Source organism: Triplophysa dalaica, chromosome 13, assembly GCF_015846415.1.
Source record: "Triplophysa dalaica isolate WHDGS20190420 chromosome 13, ASM1584641v1, whole genome shotgun sequence".
Lineage (NCBI taxonomy): Eukaryota > Metazoa > Chordata > Actinopteri > Cypriniformes > Nemacheilidae > Triplophysa > Triplophysa dalaica.
In genome coordinates, this window is record NC_079554.1 from 15338670 (window position 1) to 15360718 (window position 22049).

Consider the following 22049-nt stretch of genomic DNA (forward strand, 5'->3'; position numbering starts at 1 on the left):
TATGGTACTCCGTGATGTCCCTGAAGCTATCAGAAGCCAAATATCTTTCTTTGTGTTCAACAGAATAAAGACATATATACAGGTTTGCAACAACTTGAGGGTAAATGAAGACCGAATAAAAATTTTTGGGTGGACTATCCCTTTAATTTAATCCTACAACAAAATGTACTAAATAAAGTTTACAAATATACAACTATTTACATTAATGATGATGCCTCTGCAATGTATAATGGTAAGATATATATATATGTGTGTGTGTGTGTGTGTGTATGGATATATATATATATCAATACATTAGTATGGTACGGAAACATTTTCACACTGGGCTGATCGGCATGTTAACGTTAGCGCTATATGGATTAGCTAAACACAGACATAAGGTACACAAATATTTCCTACGTGATTCGAGCCCATTTTACAGATTTCACATCGTCTGACGGTCGGGAGCTTATGTGGACACATTTTGCTTGTCAGTCTGCCTTTGTGTGGTCAGCTCCTGTTTGGTCCAGATTCACCTGCCACCTGTCAGGACACATTTCACTGGAGACATTTAAAGTCGGACAGTGTTGTAAAAGCAACTTTATAGCTTCCAGCTATAAGTTCCTGTAGTTTGACGTTACAAGCTAGTAATACTAAGAAGTTAACAACGTCAGAGCTTTATCTTTTTAAAAGTATTTATCTGGCATTAAATTAAACGAAACATAATGAATCCAATAAATATTGAACTGCATAACTACTCTTTAGCGAAGTAGCTTTTTTTACTGGAAAAACAACAAAGCTACAGTCACAATATTGAAAAAAAAATACGTTCCACATAAAAAAGACAAACAATGTCTTATTTGGCTCATTTGATCACTCTCGTACATTCTTGGTTCTTAAAGCAACAAAACAGTTTAGTACAGGGTCACGTACAACAGTCTGTTACTCTGAGGTATGAAATGAGAGACACTTTTCCCCTCACCCCCTTCGCTCTACCCCTCTTTTGGCTTGTTTACCATCTCAGCACAGCTTGGAGGTGCTTATGAGCTGAGGGGGGTGTGTCTGTGACACAATAGAAAACGCCTGTGTGTATGAGTGTGTGTGTGTGTGTGCGCGGTGACGTTTACGACATGAGAGTGCTATTCCAAGTGTGTTTGTGTGTGCATGAATCGAACATCAAATGCTGGTTGCGACACAACTGCTTCTCAATATAGCTTAAAAAAAGAGTAACTAAAGATAAGAACACAGTGTCACAAAGTTTTTTATAATGCTGGTCATACAGCTTAAGCAACAAAAGGTGTTTTTAATAAAGTTTGGATGACTGGATACTATTCCACTTATTATGTGACTTTTGATCGCATAAATGAACGGACATCAAATATGAATTCGGGTTTAAATGATTTGATTATGAGGAAAATAAAGGTCCACAAAGACATAAAACTGGACTGCAGAATTTCACCATCGACCAATCAAAATAGATTATGTCAGAGCGCCGCGTGATAAAACAATGCAAACCGTTAACAGAAAACATGTTTTGAGCCTGCGACGGCATTGTTTACATCTGTATAAATAGGCCTACGTCTGCTGAATGACTGCCTCACACGCACACAAACTTTCTCACATTCCTCTTCCTCTGTTAGTATGTACACTGTGCGTGTTATATATCTATGACTGCCCTCACCCCTAACATGTTTGAGTTTTCATTCTCATACTTAAGACATTCTGTTAAGTAGTAGTTGTGGGGACAAACAACTAAAGTTGATCAACAAGAGAGAGGGAGAGAGCAAAGTGAGGGAATGCTGTTTTGAGACTGTGATTGGGCCTCATTAGTTGTGAAACGCAGCTTTGAGCGAGTCTTGTATGTATGCGTGCATATGTGAATGTTTGTGTGTGCTCCTGTCTCCCCCCCCCCCACATAGAGCTCTGTTCTGTTTTTCAGGCCTACTTGTGAGTAGACATGTGAAGGCATGTGTGGCTCACGTGTGTTTTCGTTTTCTACCAATTAGTTTTATTTTTCGTTTTCTCAATCTATCTTTAAAGTGCGGATGCACAATATGATAAAATCATTTCTGTCAAAAATCTGTCTACGGTAACAGGGGTGTTATTTTATTTCTTGCTACTATGATCTCAGCTTGATGACATTAGTAAGATAAGACATGGCCTGAAGGAAAAAAACACTTTTTAGAAATACTTAAGTAGATCTTTAGATAGGTTGATCTGGTGGTACTGTATATTCAAAGCATGAATGCATAGCTGGGCTCAAGTGCCAAGCTATCATATATATTTTTAAACAAAAGGAGTAAAATTCCTTTATAATTTGACGGTCAATAATCATTTTGATTTTTTGCATCTAAAACATTTTGTTACACAAAAAATGGTAAGTTTACAAGTATTTTGTTGAAAAATCATGAAACCAGATGAATCTGATGTCCCCCTACTATATTACAGACAGAATGAGGTAGTACCAGGTAGTTGAGGTTTGACCTATGACCTGTCACACGTTCTGTGGTTAAGGGTTGGTGTTACGGCCAGGATGTACAGTTTGCAGTCACGGTGTATGTACTGTAGGTTTCGCTTCACTGGTATAAAAGACATGCTGCGGTTTAAGGATTCTTCTGTTGGTGGAACAGCATGTTCTGTTCCTTTGTAAAACAGGAAGTGTGTATAGTTAACAGCTTTGAGTGTTGGGGTAACCTGCTAGTTTGTTCATTTGTCTAGGGTTTATGGTGAAAGATGAGCAGTATACTGTATGGAAAAATCTAATTTTGGACCTTTTCTAATGGGTAATCTTAGAGTGTTTTCAAGGGACAGCTCGGTCCAAAAATTAATATTCTTTTATTTGGAAGATCCTTAGTAACTATACAAAATTGGACCTCAGTTACGTCCATTGTATGGATGCAAAACAGCTTTTCTCGAAATATCTTGTCTTGTATTTCACAAAAGAAAGAAAGTCAGAATGACATGAGAGTGAATAAACGATAGAATTGTTATTTTTGAGTAGACTGTCCAAAACTAACTTTTCATTTCAGTGCACCCAACTGTATTTATGTATTATGAGTTGCACATCAGTGTGTCTTGCAGAGTGTACACATGTGAATGTGTACACTTGAACAGGAAGTGCAGAAAAGTGTGGTATCGTCTACAGAATATCATACTGTGAATACAAGGTCGTCTTAACCCTGGGGGAAATTCCCCTGCACCCTGATATATTCACACACACTTAGTGGTACCAAACTCACATCCTGACCTTGACATCTTTCTGAGATGTTATCTATTTGTCATGATAAAGCGGAGAGTTCTGCACCAGAATGCACTCCAGAGTCCATTTAATAAAATACCTTGTGTAGTTTGTATATACAGCGTATTAACATGGAATGCAAAAGATAATAATTTAAAGATGTTTCCCAGAGATCTATTTGGTGCACTATAGAATATAAAATGTACTTCAGACAACTGATGCACTAGATTTCAAAATTCAAGGTCGTGTGATTAATGTTTTGTGTAATTAATAGCTTCAAATTTGTTCAAATTTCAAATTTATGACAAGTCATTTGATTTTCTTTGATAAAAAAACATAAAATGTATTTTATTTTTGCTTTAATAAGATACACAGATGTTGTACACAGTCATAACTCAAATTTTTGTTCAGCTCTATATTCTATATATATTTAAGAACATTGTATAGTAAGTCTTATATATTTTGTGCATTACGACAAACCTTTCCATATTTTCAGTCGAATACTTTTGATCAATGTACTTCAGCCTGGTCACATCAGCCATATCTATGCAGATAGATAGCCAGTGATGGAGGGCTTATTGTTACTGGGGCGAGCTGGCTTTGGTCTTTCCTGTCAAAACACACAAATGCTGAGGTAGCAGAGATGTACTGAGAGCAGTGTGTGAATGTGTGAGAGAGGTCTAACAGGATAAAAGGAAGAGATCCCACACCCTGTGTCCACTAAACATCACAGCTTCCTGTCCCCCAACACGCACACATTCTCATGGCCTTTCTCAAACCTTTCCCTCTCACATTAGTCTTTGATTGCAGTTCACAAAGCCATGGAATAATGATTACACTTGTAGTTTATTACATTCATACATTTAAAATGTTAATTTAGTATTATTTGGTAAATATGGTTTATTCTTGATGGTAATTTGTTTGACTGTTATTGTCCTTTACTTGTTCGTTTTTGTGTGAGGAGGAGTAGATCACTTGACCCACTGCCCCTCTCTCAAGGCACCTGAATTATGACACTTCGCTGACACTTTCTTTTCATCATATGATCAGCATCCAGGTTACACATCTGACCTCCCTCATGGCCCTGTGATCTTATGTAGCACCCAGCTATGTGTTGCCCGTCGTGAGTGACGCCCACCGAGGGGTTATTTTTTGCTCTGTGACGCCAAAGCGTGACATTCTGCGCCCTGTAGTTTGTTGATAGTTTTCCGGCAGGCTGCACATAAAACCTTTTCATTCCTTTAGTGCCCAGTTACACATTAGCCCGGTTCCCTTTCAGATTTATGCATGCATGTGTCATGTGTTAGGTGCAGCTGCTGTTGCATTTCTTGATGTTTTCTCTAGTCAAAGAGATTTCTCTGGTGTTTGTTATTCAAGTGTTGGCTCATGATGGGCTTTTGTATTGAAAGCACCGGCAGGACTCAGAAACAACTCACCACTGGCAATTGTGCAGAAGGAGTGTGTTTCTGGTTTAAAGCTGAATCAGCGTCATACTGGGAGAACAGATCAACACTCAGATTAAACTGTCCGGCCTGTCTTAAATCTTTCTGACATTTATTTTGTTCTAAACTTGCTAGAAGCTCTACAAAGACGTTGTAGAAAGTAATTATTCTCTCACTGTATGTGTGTATGGAGTATGTGTAAATGTTAGGAAAGGCATGACTGAAGAAATCAGAGACAGATTGGAGGAAGAAAATATGCATGTCTTTTAAAATACATGCTAAGAAGAAGTTTAGATTGTTTCTCTCTAAATGCACACAAAGTACAGTGTGTGTGCCTGACTATAGTCTAAAAATGCATATGTTTGCTTTTTGAGGTAGAGGGGGAGTAAGTACTAGTAGTAATTATTATTAGCCTTATATGAAGAATAATAGTGTGTGTGTACTCTCAAAATATTTTAGAATAAATTTGTACCCAAAAATGAGCACAAACTGAAAAATCTTAGCAAAAGCTCCCTCAGACCTTCATCTGTAAAAACACTATAAATATATATAAATAACCTTTTTCGAAATTGTTAAAGTTAAAAAAAAGGTTCAAGGTGAAGTTTGTAATATTTTGGAGGATAAATTAACAGAAAAGTAATATAATATGCATAACTATGTCTTCAGAGGTGTATAAGGACCTTAAATAATGAAGAGTAATTTTTTTATTACCTTAGAATGAGCTAATTCTATCTACACACATGGAATTCGACTTGTTTTTTCTACATTAGCAAAATGTGCTGAAATGTTAGACCTGTGTCAGGCACCTAAGTGCTTCGAAAGGGAGGGGTAGAGTGAGCCGTTGGTTGCAATTCGCAACCTTACCACTAGAGTCTGCTAAAATCTCCACCATGCTCTTAAGGGGGTTAGGTATAGGTTGTAGTATTTCTAACTAGCTGGGTAAGGTTTGGTTAAGGGGACACAATGTACAGTATGAAAATCATGATGTCTGAAAGTCTCCATAAAACATGAAAACCCAACATTTGCTGAAAAAAAATGCTGACGTCAGGTTTTGGCATAGCTGATATGTTCATCCATCACACTAACATGACTTAAATGTACACACTGTGCTGACGTCAATCACTGTTCTACAAACTAAATACACCTGCATGGAGATTAAACTGTCTTGAAGAGATCAACCTTAATACATGTGTAAACATCTTTACAGAGGAAACACACCTACACTGTTTTTTCTCTGAGAAAAATGTTTAGCTATCTAGGGGATATACCACTGATTCTTTTGTTTCAATAAAACTAGTTAGTCAGTAGGTATAATAATCCCATAAATAATGACCTTCATTATATAAGTAACAGAACTCATGACAGGCGTTGTTTCACAGAGAGACAGACTGTCTGCTGTATTTGTGAGATATACAGTTTTAATATTCAATGCATTCAATTTTGTTTACTGTAGGGAATTACTGCTGGTAAGTACGTGTTCATTTGCATGTGGAAAACAGACTGTGGAAGGGTGAAAGGGACAGGGCCCCCAGTGGCCCTCAGCGTTAGATCTCTAGGACCTGTAACTACCGCAGTGATGTCATCATGGCAGCTGGTGCAATATGTCCTCTGTTTCTGGACTTCCTGCAGCGAGATGCCTAATAATCCTCCCCTCTCTCATTTACCACCCCCTTTCTTGGCTTTGTTAAAACAATGAAATTTATCATTTCGAGAGAAGGTTAAATGACTAGCTTTAAATGTTTTTAGGAGGTGATGTCATCGGAAGAGCACAGCTGGTGTGTGAGAAAAAGCAAGACTTGCAGCAGACGTGCTGGTCTGCAGGATCAAGGCCTCTGCTGACGTGCACCTGATGCCATTCTCTATGTGTTTCATGTATGTGTACTGACACTTTGAAATAAGTCTGTTTGTTTGTGAGCAGTCAGAGCAGGTACGGTCTTTCTGAAGCCGCCAGCGGCCGTCCCACGTTATCTGAGGTGACGTAGACATTTGGCTTAAATGTCTGTTAAACACTGTTGTTTACTGGGGTCCAGTTGGCCAGGCTGTCCATGGATATTACCATTTCCACGTAAAAGATAACTAGCTGACCATAGATTTTGACAGACCTGTTGTTTGAGTTTAACCAAAAAGGATCATTCATCATTTAGTCATACTCATGTTGTTTTTAAACATGTTCTGGGTGTAAACATACCTTTTGTAGACAAAATATAAAATGCACTATCATTTGTAAGTTGCTTTGGCTACATGAAGAAATGTGTATGGGCAGTTGACAAATATAATGAACATTAATGGCGTGACAGCAAAAATGTTGATAAAACTCGCAATGAAGATAAATCACTTGTATGCTATAATATATTGTAAATATTAATTTTTAATTTGAAACAATATGTTTTATACATTTTTGCCGTCACACCATAGGACATATGTACAGTATAATCGTCATCTACCCAAATGTCATTGTCATATCTGGATATTGGAATTAAAATTGACTATTAATTCATGTCCTGGCTAAGATTTTCTGGTGTGGTTAGTCGATAGGGAACTTGTCTTTAGGCTCAGTTTGGGTAGTAGGGAACAAAATAGTCAATTAATAAACTTTTATTAAGAACTTGTTGACTGTGTATGTTTGAGCTAGATAAAGAGAAAAAAGCAAAGAAGGTGAAAAACATCTAATGTCCTAGTCATTCTCAGCTTCTTTTTTCTCTTTCTCATTGGTAGTGATAGATACTTTAGGCTTCTCGCATCTGCTGTTGGCAGCTTCACCATCATATATCAAGGCAAGTGAGAGAAAGAAAGAGACTACAGGACTGTTAGATGGGGCATCAGGGAGACAGCGAAACAAAGACAAGAGGAAAAGGATGAGAGCGAGAGCGAGAGAAACAAGAGAGGGATCACTAAATGCTGCAGGGGCTCAACAATAAGGATTTGTTTTCTGCTGGTCCGTTCAGATTTATACTTGCCCTGCCTATATTTTCACTGGCTCCACTACGCTGTTGCACCATCCTTAATGTTGAGCCCTGGGGAGGTACCACTCCTCAATAGCCCTACTGTTTCTGAGGGGCTTTCACAACTCCGTATGTGACAGTGAGAGAGAGAGAGAGAGAGAGAGGTGCAAGTGAGGGTAAGATATTGGTGTTACACCCTTGTTTTGCATTTTAAAACAACAGATTATTGCATTTTGTTAATGGGAACACAGTGAATTAGTTTGAAAAGGTCATCTGTCAACCGATGAGCTTTCAATGAACGTGAATGCCGAAATGCTGAAAAAGGACTGGAATTCATACAGTTCGGATTGTGCTGACATGCACATGGTTTATGGGCTGGTAATGTGATCAGTGTTTGTTTTCTACAACAGATCTTAATCCATCAGAGCAGGAGCTACTGTATGTAAACACACACACACAAGTTGTTTGGCTGTTAGCTTTGAGACCATCTGTATGCTAGAATTTTGCTGAAAGTTAAAGTGTACTTTCAGAATGTAAATTCTTTTAAAATAGAAAAGAAAAAATAATTTACTTTTGGTCAAATGGATCTAAAAAATTGATGACTCATCCTGCACTTGATCAAGGTTTTGTTCAGTCAGATTATATCTATAATGAAAAGGACCCTCCCCCAAATAGCACTTGCTTCTGCAAGTAAGAGCAAGTTGCAGACTACAGTTCGCAGCTATTGTCTGCTAATGAAAAATTGTTTAATGGTAAGTCACTATTAAATTAGCTCAGTGGTAAGAGCATTGCGTTAACACCGCAAGGTCTGGGTTCGATCCCAGGGGATTGCACACAACTATGTATAATTGTACAGGATAATGCAATGTAAGTCGCTTTGGATAAAAGCGTCTGCCAAATGCATAAATGTAAAATATCTCAACCCAACTTCCTGTTTTATTAGACAGAAAAAAGAAAACATGCGTCTTTAAACCATTTTATTAGGTTGTTACATGATGCTAGAAAATTTTCACACATATTAACATTTGCATTAACAAACAACAGGATATACAGATGTTGTGTAAATGCTTCAGAATAATGTTAACACATGCTTTGACACAGAGTTATGCAAGAGTGGTGACTGTTGCTATGAACAGTAAAAACAGATCAATGTCTTCTCTGTCACATTCCAACTATTGTCCCATTGACAAAAAATGACAACAACATATTATGTAAAGCCACCAGAGCAAACTCATCCCATCTGTTTACATTTTACAGCACGTGTACATTACATGGGAGACGCTATTATCCAAGGCAACATACAGTAGCTGTAAGGTTTATGTTTTATTAGTATGCTTGTTTCGCTGAAATTGAACTCATGGCCTTGGCATTGCCAGAGCAACGCTTTACTAGTCAAGTCAAAGAGAGCAAACACAACAAGAGAGAGATCAGCTAAAGAGGACGTTTACGTTCTGCCTCGCCCTAAAATAAAGATTGGTTTTCTGTCGTTCCCTCTTTCTCTCCACACACCACAGACCTTGTGTCGTTTTTTTTTCATCATGTACAAAACATGTTTTTCAGCAGGACAATTTTATCGACACAGTGCAGCCATTCATACTCGCACAACTGTGTAAGCATTGCATTATAAAATTAAATGTACTTTTATAATCTGTGGTCTGTTATCTAAAAACGTTTTGAGTAAATAATGTTGTTGCCCCGATACAGAAAGAGAGCGAGTAGCCAACATGTTTCAGACTTTCTCACACAGGTATAAGCTTATCGAGAGTAAATTAAGCTCTTGTGTTTTCCTCTTTAGTTGACCTTTACCCAGTTTGCTTTTCCTTTTTTATATTGAACTTTTTCCACTTACTGGGGTCAATGCAGCATGTTTTTTGGTAAGAATACAAGAATTCGAAGTTACAAACCCAATAGGGATCTTGGGGATGTATAGGCAGGAGACAAGGACCTACTCATCGACCAACCTCACTGTCTCACTAAATTTAGGTGGAAACGCATGTAGCCCTTCGAATGTTTATCTGCATTATTCTTTTGGGTCATTGTGTGTGTGTTCATTGACCATGCCCACTTTTCATTGTGTAGAGAGGTTGTGTCCTTTTTAGGGGGGGTTACATTGTCTAAGTATTTCCTCTGAGAATCCCAAAGGACAGTCTTGTCTCTCCCTTCAGACATTACGGGATGCTGGACAGTTTGCTGAAGCTGTAGTTTGGCACAAACGTTACGACAGAGCAATTAATGTTTTAACCTGTTATTGAGACATACTGTACTGCATCTTTCTAGCCCTCAAGCTGTGTATGAGATTTCAAAGAGGATATGAAGGGATTTGATGATGGATATTTGAATTGAGTTCACTCCTGGCTGCTCGCTTTCATATTTTCTGTGTTTGTGTCTTATGTGTTATTTAAGGGGTCTATGAAGAGTTTTCTCAATCTTCTGGTTTTTCTGCACTAAAGCTGTCAGAGAACTTAACTTACATTTGATAGGACTGTTACAAATTCCACCTTCTTATATCTTGTTCTGACACTAGGTGGCTCTGTAGTTTTTATATGGAACTTATTACGCATCATCTTGCAGCAAAGAATTTTGATTTGTAAGATTGTTTTTCCAGATATCAGACAGTACATAGTTGGGTGTAGCCAATAATGACTTATTGATATTCAGGTTGTTAAAGCAATGTCCAAACCTCCTAAAACCAGGCACTTTTAGAACACTATGTAGAACACTTTTTATATACTGTAGTATTATAGTGTTAAGAACACATTATAGGCTGAATTTTACAGGATGGTTTGATTTCACATGCTGGAAGTCCAGTTGGAAAAACAGCAGTAGTCTGGTATACATATATTTTTCCATTTAGTCGAAAATTTTACATTTCTGATCAGCTTGGAACCTAATTATAGTACCGCAGACATAATTTTGTAGGCCAAGTAGCGCTTTACCAATTCCCTAGACCAAAAGCCTATGGATTTTAAAAGCTCTGTGATTAACAAAGGTTTATGATACACGTCTTCTCTATCAAGATAATCTTTACAAATAAACATAGCATTTGTTAAATACAATCGGCAGAAGTAAAAAGCTAACATGAGGCTATAAACAGACTACAGCACAGTCGCTCAAAACCGACATGACCATTAGCAAGCCTCCAACAACTCTTTCATACAACGTGTTTCCTGGTAAGTAATTACGGTTGGAGAGATTTGTGCCTATGTTGCATTATTTGTGAGATTTACATGCGAGAGAATGTCCCTGCCAAAACATCTACTCGCTTTTAGCAACTTGTAAGCAACCGGTGTTTTTAATACACGATAAAGTTTTCAAAATTACGAGCGGGTTATAACTGGTGTGTTTTGTGTTATAGATAAAACATGAAAATATTTAGAGGTTTTGTTAAGTAAAAATACCTAATATACCCATCATCCAGACCGGGCTGAATGTATTTAACTGCTACTTTCTTCCACTGTAGCATGTTACAAGTTTGTCTTAGCTTCCTCACAGACTCTCGCACAGATCTGCTGTAAAGGTGCTGTGTTTGTATAGTTTAATATGGATGTAGCTTAACAAGCCCAGTCTTTCCTGCTGCTAACCATATGCTTCCTCTGAAACAGGCCTCATAACAGACGCTATGTGTCTGTTTGTGATCATTTTTCTCATAATCATTATGAGAGGAAGTCCTTTTTTACACATTTAGTGATTGGAGGTTTTGCATTTAAACAGGCTGCAGAACTAGTACTCTCTGCTTCCTGTGTGGTATGGCCAAGATACCAGTTCAGTGCAGTTACAGTTAATTGGAGTCGTTTATAGTCACTTCTAGACATTTGGTTTATGAGTCTATCAATGTTTTATCCTAGTATTGTTCCCCACCACCACCCGTCTTGGTTTTGCAACATGTTATTCAGTTAAAAAGCTGCTAGTCTGCAGAACCAGTTTCTCTTCTCTCAGATGTAGGGACAAGAAAAAATGAGTTGGGAGAGGGGCGGGGGCGGTGTGGGTGTTTAGGGAGAATTTCTGGCACACTTCCTCATTTTGTCTTCATAAATAACATCAGTTTTCTATATGTATTCCTCTCTCTTTTCCGTTTTTTCATTGCAAGCCTCTGTCAGTGGAACAACAGTGTTGTACTGTTTTAGCTGTACTGAAATAACGAGTTGTTGTTTTGACTGTAGTTTATTCCTGGGTATAGAATACAATAAACATATATATAGATTACTATCACCAAAACCTGTACTCATAGTATCAATGTTGCTGAGGATCTTAGCATTCCTATGCCACTTACGATGTAATTGTATCATGAAATACTGCTTTGTGAAAGAGAGCGAGAGAGGTAGACTCTCCACCTTATTGCATTAAATGGATCCTAATTGAATTACTTCTCTTTCTAAGCGGACGGACAAGTGCGGAGGGGGTTGTTTTGAGTGATTGTATATTATCTCCTTTAAGGGATGGAAATTAGTACACCTGGAAAAAGAAAATCTAGAGGTATGCCCTCCTTTACAGGGCTTCATAAACAATGAAATATTAAGTGGCTGTGACTATAGCACACATCAGGCTTAAGTAGCTTTGTTTGTACACGGCCTCATGTGGTATTGATGAAGAAAGAGGAAACAGAGATCTTCAACAGGAGCTTATGATGCCCCTAAAGATTTTTAGAAGATGTCTTACAATGTGAATGTTAATAAGGAAGGGTGGGAAATGTATGTGGGAGAATTATTTACCGTGTAAAGGCTTTTAAAAAAATATTCAAGAGTAAAAACATGGGTAAAAGATCACAGCATTTTTGGACTATGAACTAGTTCTTCCCTAATTCAATTTAGCACATTACCTCTTTAATTTTTCTATTTTAATTGAATAAATGTTTGGTATAATTATTGAAATGGGTCAAATACAACCCAGACAAGTTCTTGATATTTTTTCATGAGATTTATCCAGTCAGTGTTTTTGTATGTGGTGTTGGGATTTTTTGGCAGACATTTCATTACAGTACAGTATACTACAATATTACTAATAAAATAAGTTGTGGTCTCATAAGGAAGCGAATGAATTGATCCAGTTAACCAATCACTACACTACACTATCTACTGCCCTACCGTTAATGCTTTGACCGTCTAAGAATATGTCATGTTTATAATCCCTCAGCTGGGGTTCAGTGTGGTCTGATACAGATGCTGAATAGTCAGATTGTTGGCCCTCATAAAACCTCACTGACATTGTTCTTTTTTCTTTCAAGATTATGTAAACTGCAATAGGTAAACCGAATGAGTAAACATCACAAGGCCTTTATGTCATTTCTCCAGAGGTGTGATAAGACTGATAAGATATGTGCCTATGACTATTCCATACTTTTTGTTTTGTACTCTGTGGTCTAAATGAGGAAGGAGTGCTGTTTTGTTTAACCTGGCAACGTAAACAAGCAATATACCCATATAAGTTTTAGGTAGAGTCCAGATTTCTTTCCAGATTTGGTTGACATGTTACAGTTATTGCTTTATAGTTACATTACATACATTTCAGACTAGGTTAACTTTCAGCAGATGGGAAAAGCCCATTGTAAATTCGATGGCACTATTTTTGCGTGACCTTCTTCTGTGTATTTGTAACTTATAATGGTGTTTGCGTATATATGTATTTATGCTTAAATAAGTGCTAAAAACATACAAGGGATTCAAAATATTGAATTACAATCACAATAGTGTCTCCCCTGTATTTCTATTAGATATGGGTATTGAATAGTGTGAGTGTGTGTACTTTGCCGCCTGTATGGTAGCAGCTGTGAAGCCTCTATAAAAATAACATCCACGGGAACTTTGGCTTCCTCACATGCAAAGTGCTCAGCAGATCTAAAGTTATTCAGTAAGAGAGTCATAGAGAGAGAAAAACTGTGGTCACAGAGTGTGTTCTGAGGTGTCTGACTTTCCACAACGCAGAAAAGCGTTTATTTTCCATATCCCCAAAAATTGATACAAGTACTTCTAATGCGATTGAGATGATCTTGTGCCGTTTGCGTGTATGCATATGCGTGCTAACATGCTGTGTAGTTTGTGCTTTGGGAGTGCCATTTCCTCTGACTGTCTGCATGTGTGGGTCCGTGTGCATTTGTATCGTTGTTCCTAGCGAACCGCACCTCTTTCAGGAAGACAGATGCTAGACTTCGCTGTTCCAATCAATGCTGTTCTCACAATTCCCAGGTCGAATCCAAGAACTAGAGAGGGAAACATGGGAAGTTGGGTGAGAGGAACCACATTGATATAAGGATGGGAAAAGACGAGAGGAAAGGTGGATCTGATAATGAAGTAAAGTGAGGCTGAATAGTTAGACGTTTAGTGTCATTACAAAGTCCAATGAGCTTGTCCAGAGGGCCAATCTGTCTCATAGCTCAGGAGGATTTTTCAAGGATCAGTTACAGATCCTCTGTTATGTTTCATTGCAGTATTCATTTCCTCCTAGATTTCCACCTACGGTGAACAAATTCTTTTCCATTTTTTTTGCTCTCCACTGCTGAGTAGAAACATTTCTTTTTTTCCTCTGTTCAGCCAGTCATTGAACTTTCATTGTAATGTAAGTTTATTGGCCTTGACTGGGCAAAGATAGTTGCTCAGCATGACCCAGTGAAGCTGTGTTAGTCAGTAACAGTTTACGCAGCAAATTGAGAAGATGGCTGATTATGAGACTATACAAGACTATACCGTGGCATTTATCTTTGGACCACACTCAAACTTTGGTGATATGTTTGGACACATTATTAATATGTACGTTGACATTAGTGAAGTTAGTTCCCATGAAACCTTATACAAATACACAATTGTTATACAAAGGAAAGCAGTTACATGGAAAGAGAGAATGAGAGAGACTAAAAATGTAAGGAACGTGCCCAAATACCCAAAAAGAGACCCAAGAATCTACAGCAGAATTGTTATAAGTTTTCCTCCCCCTCCTCTCCATAATGTTGACTTTAAAGGGCCCTTTGTTTCACAGAGAGAGAACAAGACTTTAGATCAGTGTCAGAATGAATGAAATGAAAGAACTGCAAAAACAATAAGTGCTCAGTCAGCGCAGGTGACTGAAAGTTTATATTTCCCTTTCTTTTATTATTAGTAGTTATTATCACACCACATTGTCTAAAGTTCAAGGCTGCAAAGACTTTAGTCAACTTGCAACACTTTTCCTGTGTACAAAGTAGCAGATGCATTTGGTCGTAAAGTCATATCACCAGCGCTTCAAAAACACACCAACTTGATTCTGAAGTAGGACTTCTTTTTTTCTTCCAGAGGCACTACGATGGGGGAGCACGGGCAAAAAAAAACCCAGATTGGACCCTGAAACTGTTTTTCTGCTTTCTGATTGGCTGGCTCCTGTTGCTAGGCTTATGTCATTGTGTTTTTTTCATTCTTTCTTCCCCCGTTCTATGATAGGTCAGGATGGAACTGGTTCAGCGGAGGGCTTTGTCAGGCAACTTTTCTGCCACTTGTTGAGCATCCGAAAGTTTGTGGTTTTAGTGTGTCTGCGCTCCTTCGCCACAAGAAAAACAAGGGGCGCAGAAGCGCGCATTCAAACAGAGAGGCACTTCTATATACACACCCTTTCACACAGAAAGAAAGGTTTCTCACGAGCTCCATCCTAGGTTCAGTTGTATGCAGATGTTGGCTGTTTTTCTCACAGCTCCAAACAATTCACCTTGCCAATTATATATATGCATGTGTATATATATATTTATATACATTAACATTATTGCACATTTTGTTATTGTCTCTGACTGTTAGGGTTAGGTTTAAAATAAAACATATTTAAAAGCTTTACCTTGTAAAGCAACATATACAAATATATGATATATATATATATATATGATGTAAAACAATATATGTCATATACTGTATATCCTATATATAGTGTACTGTATATATGATGCAAAAAATAGATAGGTGGAGGGGTTGCATTTGGCGAATAATTATTTACTTGACTGACTTGTTTAACTTGTCAAAATATCAGTCTGACATGTTTTTGAAGTTTTGAAAAAAAGTGTTCGTTAAATGTGACAAAAACAAAGCATGTAGCAAGTTTGGGCGTTCATGTGAGAAAAACATTAGTTGCATATGTCCAGGCATGTTCCCAATTTGGATGCTCATCAGATTAGGGGTTTCGAGTAATGTGACAACCAAGTCATGTTTTCAAAGCCTTATATGATTCTTTGTGTGGTGTATTCCAATGAGATACAAGTTCTTTTCTGTGTGAAGCTTCTTTTTTGCAGTCGATTTTGTTGCCACAGATAAGCAATCAACCCCAGTGTTGTGATACGTTGTGGGTACAGTAAAGCCTGAAGTCTGTTCTCAGATAATGGTTTCGGCTTGCTTTTTAAAAAAAAAGAAAGGGTGCCCTACAGGTGGTGGGTGCAAGGCAAACGCTGACTGTCTCTTCTGTAGGTTTGCTGAGCCATAGGGCTCAGTGTGCCGGGTAAGGCCCCCCCCCTCGCCCCAGAGTGCTGACTCCTGCTCTGGCCTGTTTACACCCCCTCAGCCCCCGGTGTAGGACGGTCACTTCAGACACAATGAACATGCTGAATAGCTACTCTTCATCTCGCGAGCGATGCCAAATCCACACGCTCTGCCAGGCTTCTCGCTGGACTTGATTCCTACTGTTTTACGGATCTTCTTGGAGAAAAAATAAGACGTTACGTATGCAAGTAACACAGTTTACATAATGTGCTTGTGCTCTATAAATGCACTATAATAGTGCACAACATTTAAATCTGTTTACGGAAGTTCTGAAGTGCATGCAGCGGTCTGTTTTTTAGGAAATATAGAAATATCTAGGGTTTCAAAATATGATTGTTTCCGTATGTGTGTATAGGCCTATGTTGCATTCTGTAGGATTTAATGAGAGACAGATCAGACTTGTAGTCAGAGAATACTGCACTCAATAGTTCAGTTCTTTCAATGTACAAACAAAGCCACCTGTAGTGACTTTTTCTACGAAAATAATCAATTTCCGAGCCAAAAGCGTCACTTTATCTCTTAGGTGGTTTGACTTGGCCCCTTTGTTGCATATTAAGCCAAGGGCAGGAATTGATCCCGGCTTGTTATTCACTATAGGCGATGCCGTCATTCGAGTTCACGTCGTACAGTTTGATCAGTTAGAGGAAAAACATCCCCTCCCACTCGCCTGCACTACTTCAATTTGTTCTTTGCATGGGCTATTTATTCTGTCTTCTACAGATCGGGACCGCAGGCTATAGACTCAACACATTTACAATTTGCTAATAGATCCGAGTTAAGTCACGTTAAGCATTAACCAACATTAAACGAGCTTTCATTATATCGAAGGACAATGTAACGTTGTTTAATAAAAATACATGCGAGGTGGCAACAACAATGTTAAACAAGCTCATTACAAACAACACGAACAACGGCCATCACTATCTGCTAATTATGATCAAAACTGTCGTTTCATCTCGCGGTTTTTATACCCCGGTTGCGTGAAGCTCCTCCTTTTACCCCGCCTCCGCTGCGCTGATTGGAGCAACGACGGTTGTTTTCGCAAGGCGATTGGCTCGTAGCGGCGTCCGTCATATTTCCAGCCTGTTATTTACCACAAGAGATCTAGTCAAGAGTGGGTATTCAGCTCGGAGGCTTCAACAGCTGATATGATCCTGTAGCATCTCCCAATGCCTCAAAGAACAAAACCGACCTCAAGAAAGTAAAGTCGCTCTATTTTATCTTTTCAAAGCGGAGAAGCTCGACATGAGGCACGCGTCGGCATCCAGTGAAACTATGGAAAACAACGCGATCACCGTGACAGACTTGCTCAAAATTTGCACACAGTGTGAGCGGCTTAGTAAAAAGGTAAGAAAATGGACACGAGGATGACAAGGATGTGCAGTGACGCATAACCGGTCGTTTAGATCTCACTTTTCATTGATTTAAAGTCACGCTCAAAGTTGCAGATGTCCGTTCGTTCGGGCCGTTTGCTGCAGTGCAGTCGGTTCTTTGTACTTCGCTGCTTCATTCGCTCACACCACTGGGTTGTTTTTCTCAACTGATTTTCGCTGGAAATCGCATCTGAACAACAGATACTGCTGTTTGAGCAATAAAAGACAATGTCATGCCAGTGTCACCTTCTTAAAACATATTTAGCGCGTTCAAGTCATGTCCGCAGGATTTCCATTGTGCGGAGCGCAGAGAGGGACTGGTGCAAACGGGACATACGTTTAACACAAAGTTTAGTGGTGTTTTACAATTAGTTTTCCGACTTGCATATTCCTGTCAGATTGAGCGCATTTAGTGATACGTTACACCACTGGTGTATTGTTAACAGTTACCTCAATACAGTCTTTTTGTTCGTTGAAGCGCGAGCTTATAGATGCGAGTTGTCTCTTTGTGTCATCTTTGCGTAGTATGAATGACAGATGTGAATACTTTTCTCTATTGATTCGGATTGTACATTTAAATGCTTTGTGTTGTTTAGTTTATGAATTGCTTTCGACAAATTGCTGCTCCTTTACAACTCGCTCAATGCATTAGAGATTTCTGGGGTCCGCGGTTGACATTCGTGCACGGGAAGGGTGATGCTTTTAAGATTATTTATAAGATGAAGTCTATTTTAGATATAATGTTAGTTTTCCCGAGGTATCGACATGTTTGTGAATCATGTAGTCTTGTTACTTAAAGAGACAAACCGTGTTTTGATCTTTTGTAGGACGTTGGGGTGCGAATCCCCAGACCCCTGGGAAATGGACCAAGTAGATTCATACCAGAAAAAGAGGTTAGTATAACTTGAGTTAACAGACATATTAATTATTATAAGTTGATCTCATTATAGCTAAGTTCACCTTGTCTTTGTCGCAGATACTTCTAGTCAGTAAACTGGACGAAAGAACTCAGTCGATTTTCGAGGATGCCTTTGCTGTGCTCGGTCGCCTTGACAACATCTCCCTGGTGATAGGGTTCCATCCTCAGTATCTGGAGAGCTTTCTTAGGACACAGCATTATCTGCTTCAGATGGATGGTCCATTGTCTCTTCACTACAGACATTACATAGGCATAATGGTAGGAGCCCAAGTCTGTGTTTTTGTTGACTGTACTGTTTGTTTACTCTTAATGTAAATAACACTGCGACATATTCCACTAAAAGTCTGTTTTCAACAGGCTGCTGCCAGGCACCAGTGCACGTATCTGGTCAACCTGCACGTGAACGATTTCCTGCAGGTAGGAGGCGATCCCAAGTGGTTGAATGGTTTGGAGGAAGCCCCGCAGAAGCTCCAGGCTCTCGGGGAGCTCAACAAGATCCTGGCCCACCGCCCTTGGCTCCTCACCAAAGAACACATCGAGGTATGACTTCAACCTCACAGGCACACTTGGATAGCTGGTCACAGTTCTTATGTGTTAGAAATCGGCATAGTTACGCTTTAAATACTCTCTCTACAGCTATACACAGCTGCGTTCCTTAATTTCCTCACTTTGCCTTTTGTTTTTGATTTACCAGAGTTTACTGAAGACAGAGGAGCACAGCTGGTCCCTGGCTGAGCTGATTCATGCGGTGATGCTGCTCACACATTATCACTCGCTGGCCTCATTTACATTCGGTTGCGGCATCACTCCTGACATCCACACAGATGGAGGACATACGTTCAGGCCGCCCTCACTCAGCGGTTACTGCGTATGTGACATTGCCAATGGCAACGGGAGCCTGGAGGAGATGATGGGGAACCAACAGGTGAGAAATGCAGCCATATTGCAAAAAAGATAATGTAATTCTTTCTAATATTTGCTAGCATTTCATCAAGTGGTTTGCAGGAAGGAATACATGAGGTTCAGATTCTAGGCCGTACTGTATACATGCTGCTGTACTGTAAGTGAGCCATGACCTACATTCTTGTGTGTGTATATGTGTAGGTGTCAGAGTCGTCTGGCGAGGTGGAAGTGTTGATGGAGCGGATGAAGCAGCTACAGGAATGTCGTGACGAAGAGGAGGCCAGTCAGGAGGAAATGGCCACTCGTTTTGAGAGGGAGAAGACCGAAAGCATGCAGGTGGTCACCTCTGGTAAGTGATTACTTCAAATGACGAGTTGTCGTTTTTGATTTTTAACTTGACAATGCATATGCATTAAATCACTCTGTGATCGGTCAACAGAGGACGAGGAGTGCGTACCCTCCAGGGATGTGTCGCGACACTTTGAAGACCCCAGTTACGGCTACAAAGACTTCTCCAGGAGAGGAGAGCATGTGCCCACCCTTAGAGTGCAGGTAAGAGGAACTTACGATAAGCTTTTTAATTTGCATTGTCAAAGTAAATGGAGGATTAATATGGGGATTTTTTTGTTGTTGCTTATAACAGGATTATAGTTGGGAGGATCATGGCTTTTCCCTTGTGAATCGACTGTATCCAGATTTCGGACAGCTTCTCGATGAGAAGTTCCAGATCGCTTTCCATCTGACATATAACACAATGGCCACACACCAGGATGTGGACACCTCTATGCTCCGCAGAGCAATCTGGAACTACATCCACTGCATGTTTGGTATACGGTGAGTCCCTTATGGCTTTTTGTTTTGCAAGTAAAGGCAAACTGTGTATATTAGTTATTTAAAATATATATTTTCTTTCTTTACGGCAGATATGATGATTATGACTACGGGGAAATAAACCAGCTGTTAGATCGCAGTTTTAAAGTCTACATTAAGACTGTGGTGTGCAGTCCAGAGAAGATCACCAAGAGGATGTACGAAAGCTTCTGGAGGCAGTTCCAGCACTCTGAGAAGGTAAGGAGAACCGATGCAAACAGACACTTATTGATTTTGAGTCAGATATTCTTGTTGAGGGTTGTGAATGATGATCATGTTTCATTCTTTTTTCCAGGTCCACGTTAATTTGCTTCTTATGGAAGCGCGCATGCAGGCAGAACTGCTCTACGCTCTGAGAGCCATCACTCGCTACATGACATGAAGTGCTGTTCTCGTCTACCTTTTTATTACATTTTTTTTTACTGTTGTTGATGTTGCTATTGTGGGACACTTCAATTAAAGTAAAAACTACAAAAAAAGAGGAAAAACAAACGTGAGGAAGAGTAACAAACGGCCGTTGTGATGATGACGACGAGAGGAACGGATTCATGGTTGTTTTGCAAAAAGAAGGAAGAAACATCTGTCAACTGAACCTACTTGCTGAATCACTTGATCCTGCTCAGCCTGCAGGGCCAAATGTGGCCACTGGGCGGAGTCGGAGCAGACTTTCCCCAAACTGGGGGTTTGCAAGAGGACAGCTTGAGATTGCGAGCTTCTGGAGGTCAAACCTCCTTTTAGTATTTCAAATGCATCTGCGATGTCGTATAATCATATCTTCTTTTTGTGAGATGAGATAAAAAAAAAAGATCACACCTAGCAACTCCAGCACGGTGCAGATAGACTGCACCAACATGCCTATCTACTAGTGTTTCTCCATATCGTTTTTATATCGTGTTCTTATTTTTAGCAGTGGCTAGAGATCGATGCATTACTGATTTAGGCATAACGCGTGCCTAGTCATGCGCAGCACTGGCAACAGATGCTGATGTGCCATCTGTTCAAGCTGCTTTTCTCAATCGAGAGGCCTCAAGACACCCAAACCATCACCCATGTGTATAAGCTAATCCAAGAATGACTGTTTGTGTGCGTGAGAAAGAAAGTGAGAGTGCAATTCAAAAGTTATAGCTCTCTGAGCCCTTGTTAGAGTTTACTGTACGACACCACTTTGTGACATCATTTCTAATGTGAGAAAAAAAAATTGAAAAAATCTTATCATAGGCTCTTCTGTTTCTTTTAATGCATTAAATATATTAAAGCACTTTTTTAAGAAGTCAAGATATGCTTCAGCTGTTATGTAGCCATTTTGTTTTGATGACCGTTTTCTGTCTTTTATTTGTGTCAGTGATGCTCGACGCACAAAGGTCTTCCTTTTGTGATGTGCTTCCTGTTGCTCTGATTTATCCGTTTCGTGTCTTCCCTTTAATGCGCGGTCATCTTAACTACTCAAGCTTTTTATTTAGGGGTTCATTATAACTAAATACCTCCTGTTATGTGTCCTTAAATATCTAAGTGCTGTCTGGTGAGCAGAAATGTGTCTTTCGTGGCTGACGCTAAGAACCAGGCGACCCAAACGGCTGCGCAGTTGTGGGGTTAATTAATGCTTGTTCTCATTTTTAGAACTTTAACCAGTGTATCTAAGATCTTGTTTGTTAGAAAGTGTGTTTGCATTTTCTTTTCAAGCAGGGTGGATTCTCTGCTGTCTTTTTACTGTTTACTGAAACCAGTTTAGTACTGCATTCTGATCAAGGCAGAACTAGTTGAGGGATGGTACTTTTTCTTTTTGCATATGGATATGAGGAGGTTTTTAAGAGACTGATGTCAGATACTGACACTTTTATAAGAGAAATTTGTTTAAAAGAAATAAAACATGGTATTTCACTGGTTGTATCATTTGTATTTTAAT

General features: G+C 39.2%; 1 protein-coding gene across 2 annotated transcripts in view; it reads left to right on the forward strand.

Annotated features, from left to right (window-relative positions):
* Positions 1-22024, forward strand: part of sesn1 (sestrin 1) — a 32070-nt gene extending 10046 nt beyond the window's left edge. The window contains exons 1-10 of one of the 2 annotated variants that reach the window (XM_056764142.1): positions 17178-17428; positions 18282-18347; positions 18431-18631; positions 18731-18913; positions 19068-19298; positions 19478-19625; positions 19716-19828; positions 19920-20110; positions 20200-20344; positions 20442-22024. In XM_056764142.1, the coding sequence (XP_056620120.1) occupies positions 17327-17428; positions 18282-18347; positions 18431-18631; positions 18731-18913; positions 19068-19298; positions 19478-19625; positions 19716-19828; positions 19920-20110; positions 20200-20344; positions 20442-20528 (1467 nt within the window). In that variant the 5' untranslated portion in view covers positions 17178-17326 and the 3' untranslated portion in view covers positions 20529-22024. Of the gene's footprint in view, positions 1-17177; positions 17429-18281; positions 18348-18430; positions 18632-18730; positions 18914-19067; positions 19299-19477; positions 19626-19715; positions 19829-19919; positions 20111-20199; positions 20345-20441 lie in introns of those variants that run through there. The other variant, XM_056764141.1, reaches the window with a different exon arrangement.
* The last annotated feature ends 25 nt before the right edge of the window (positions 22025-22049 follow it).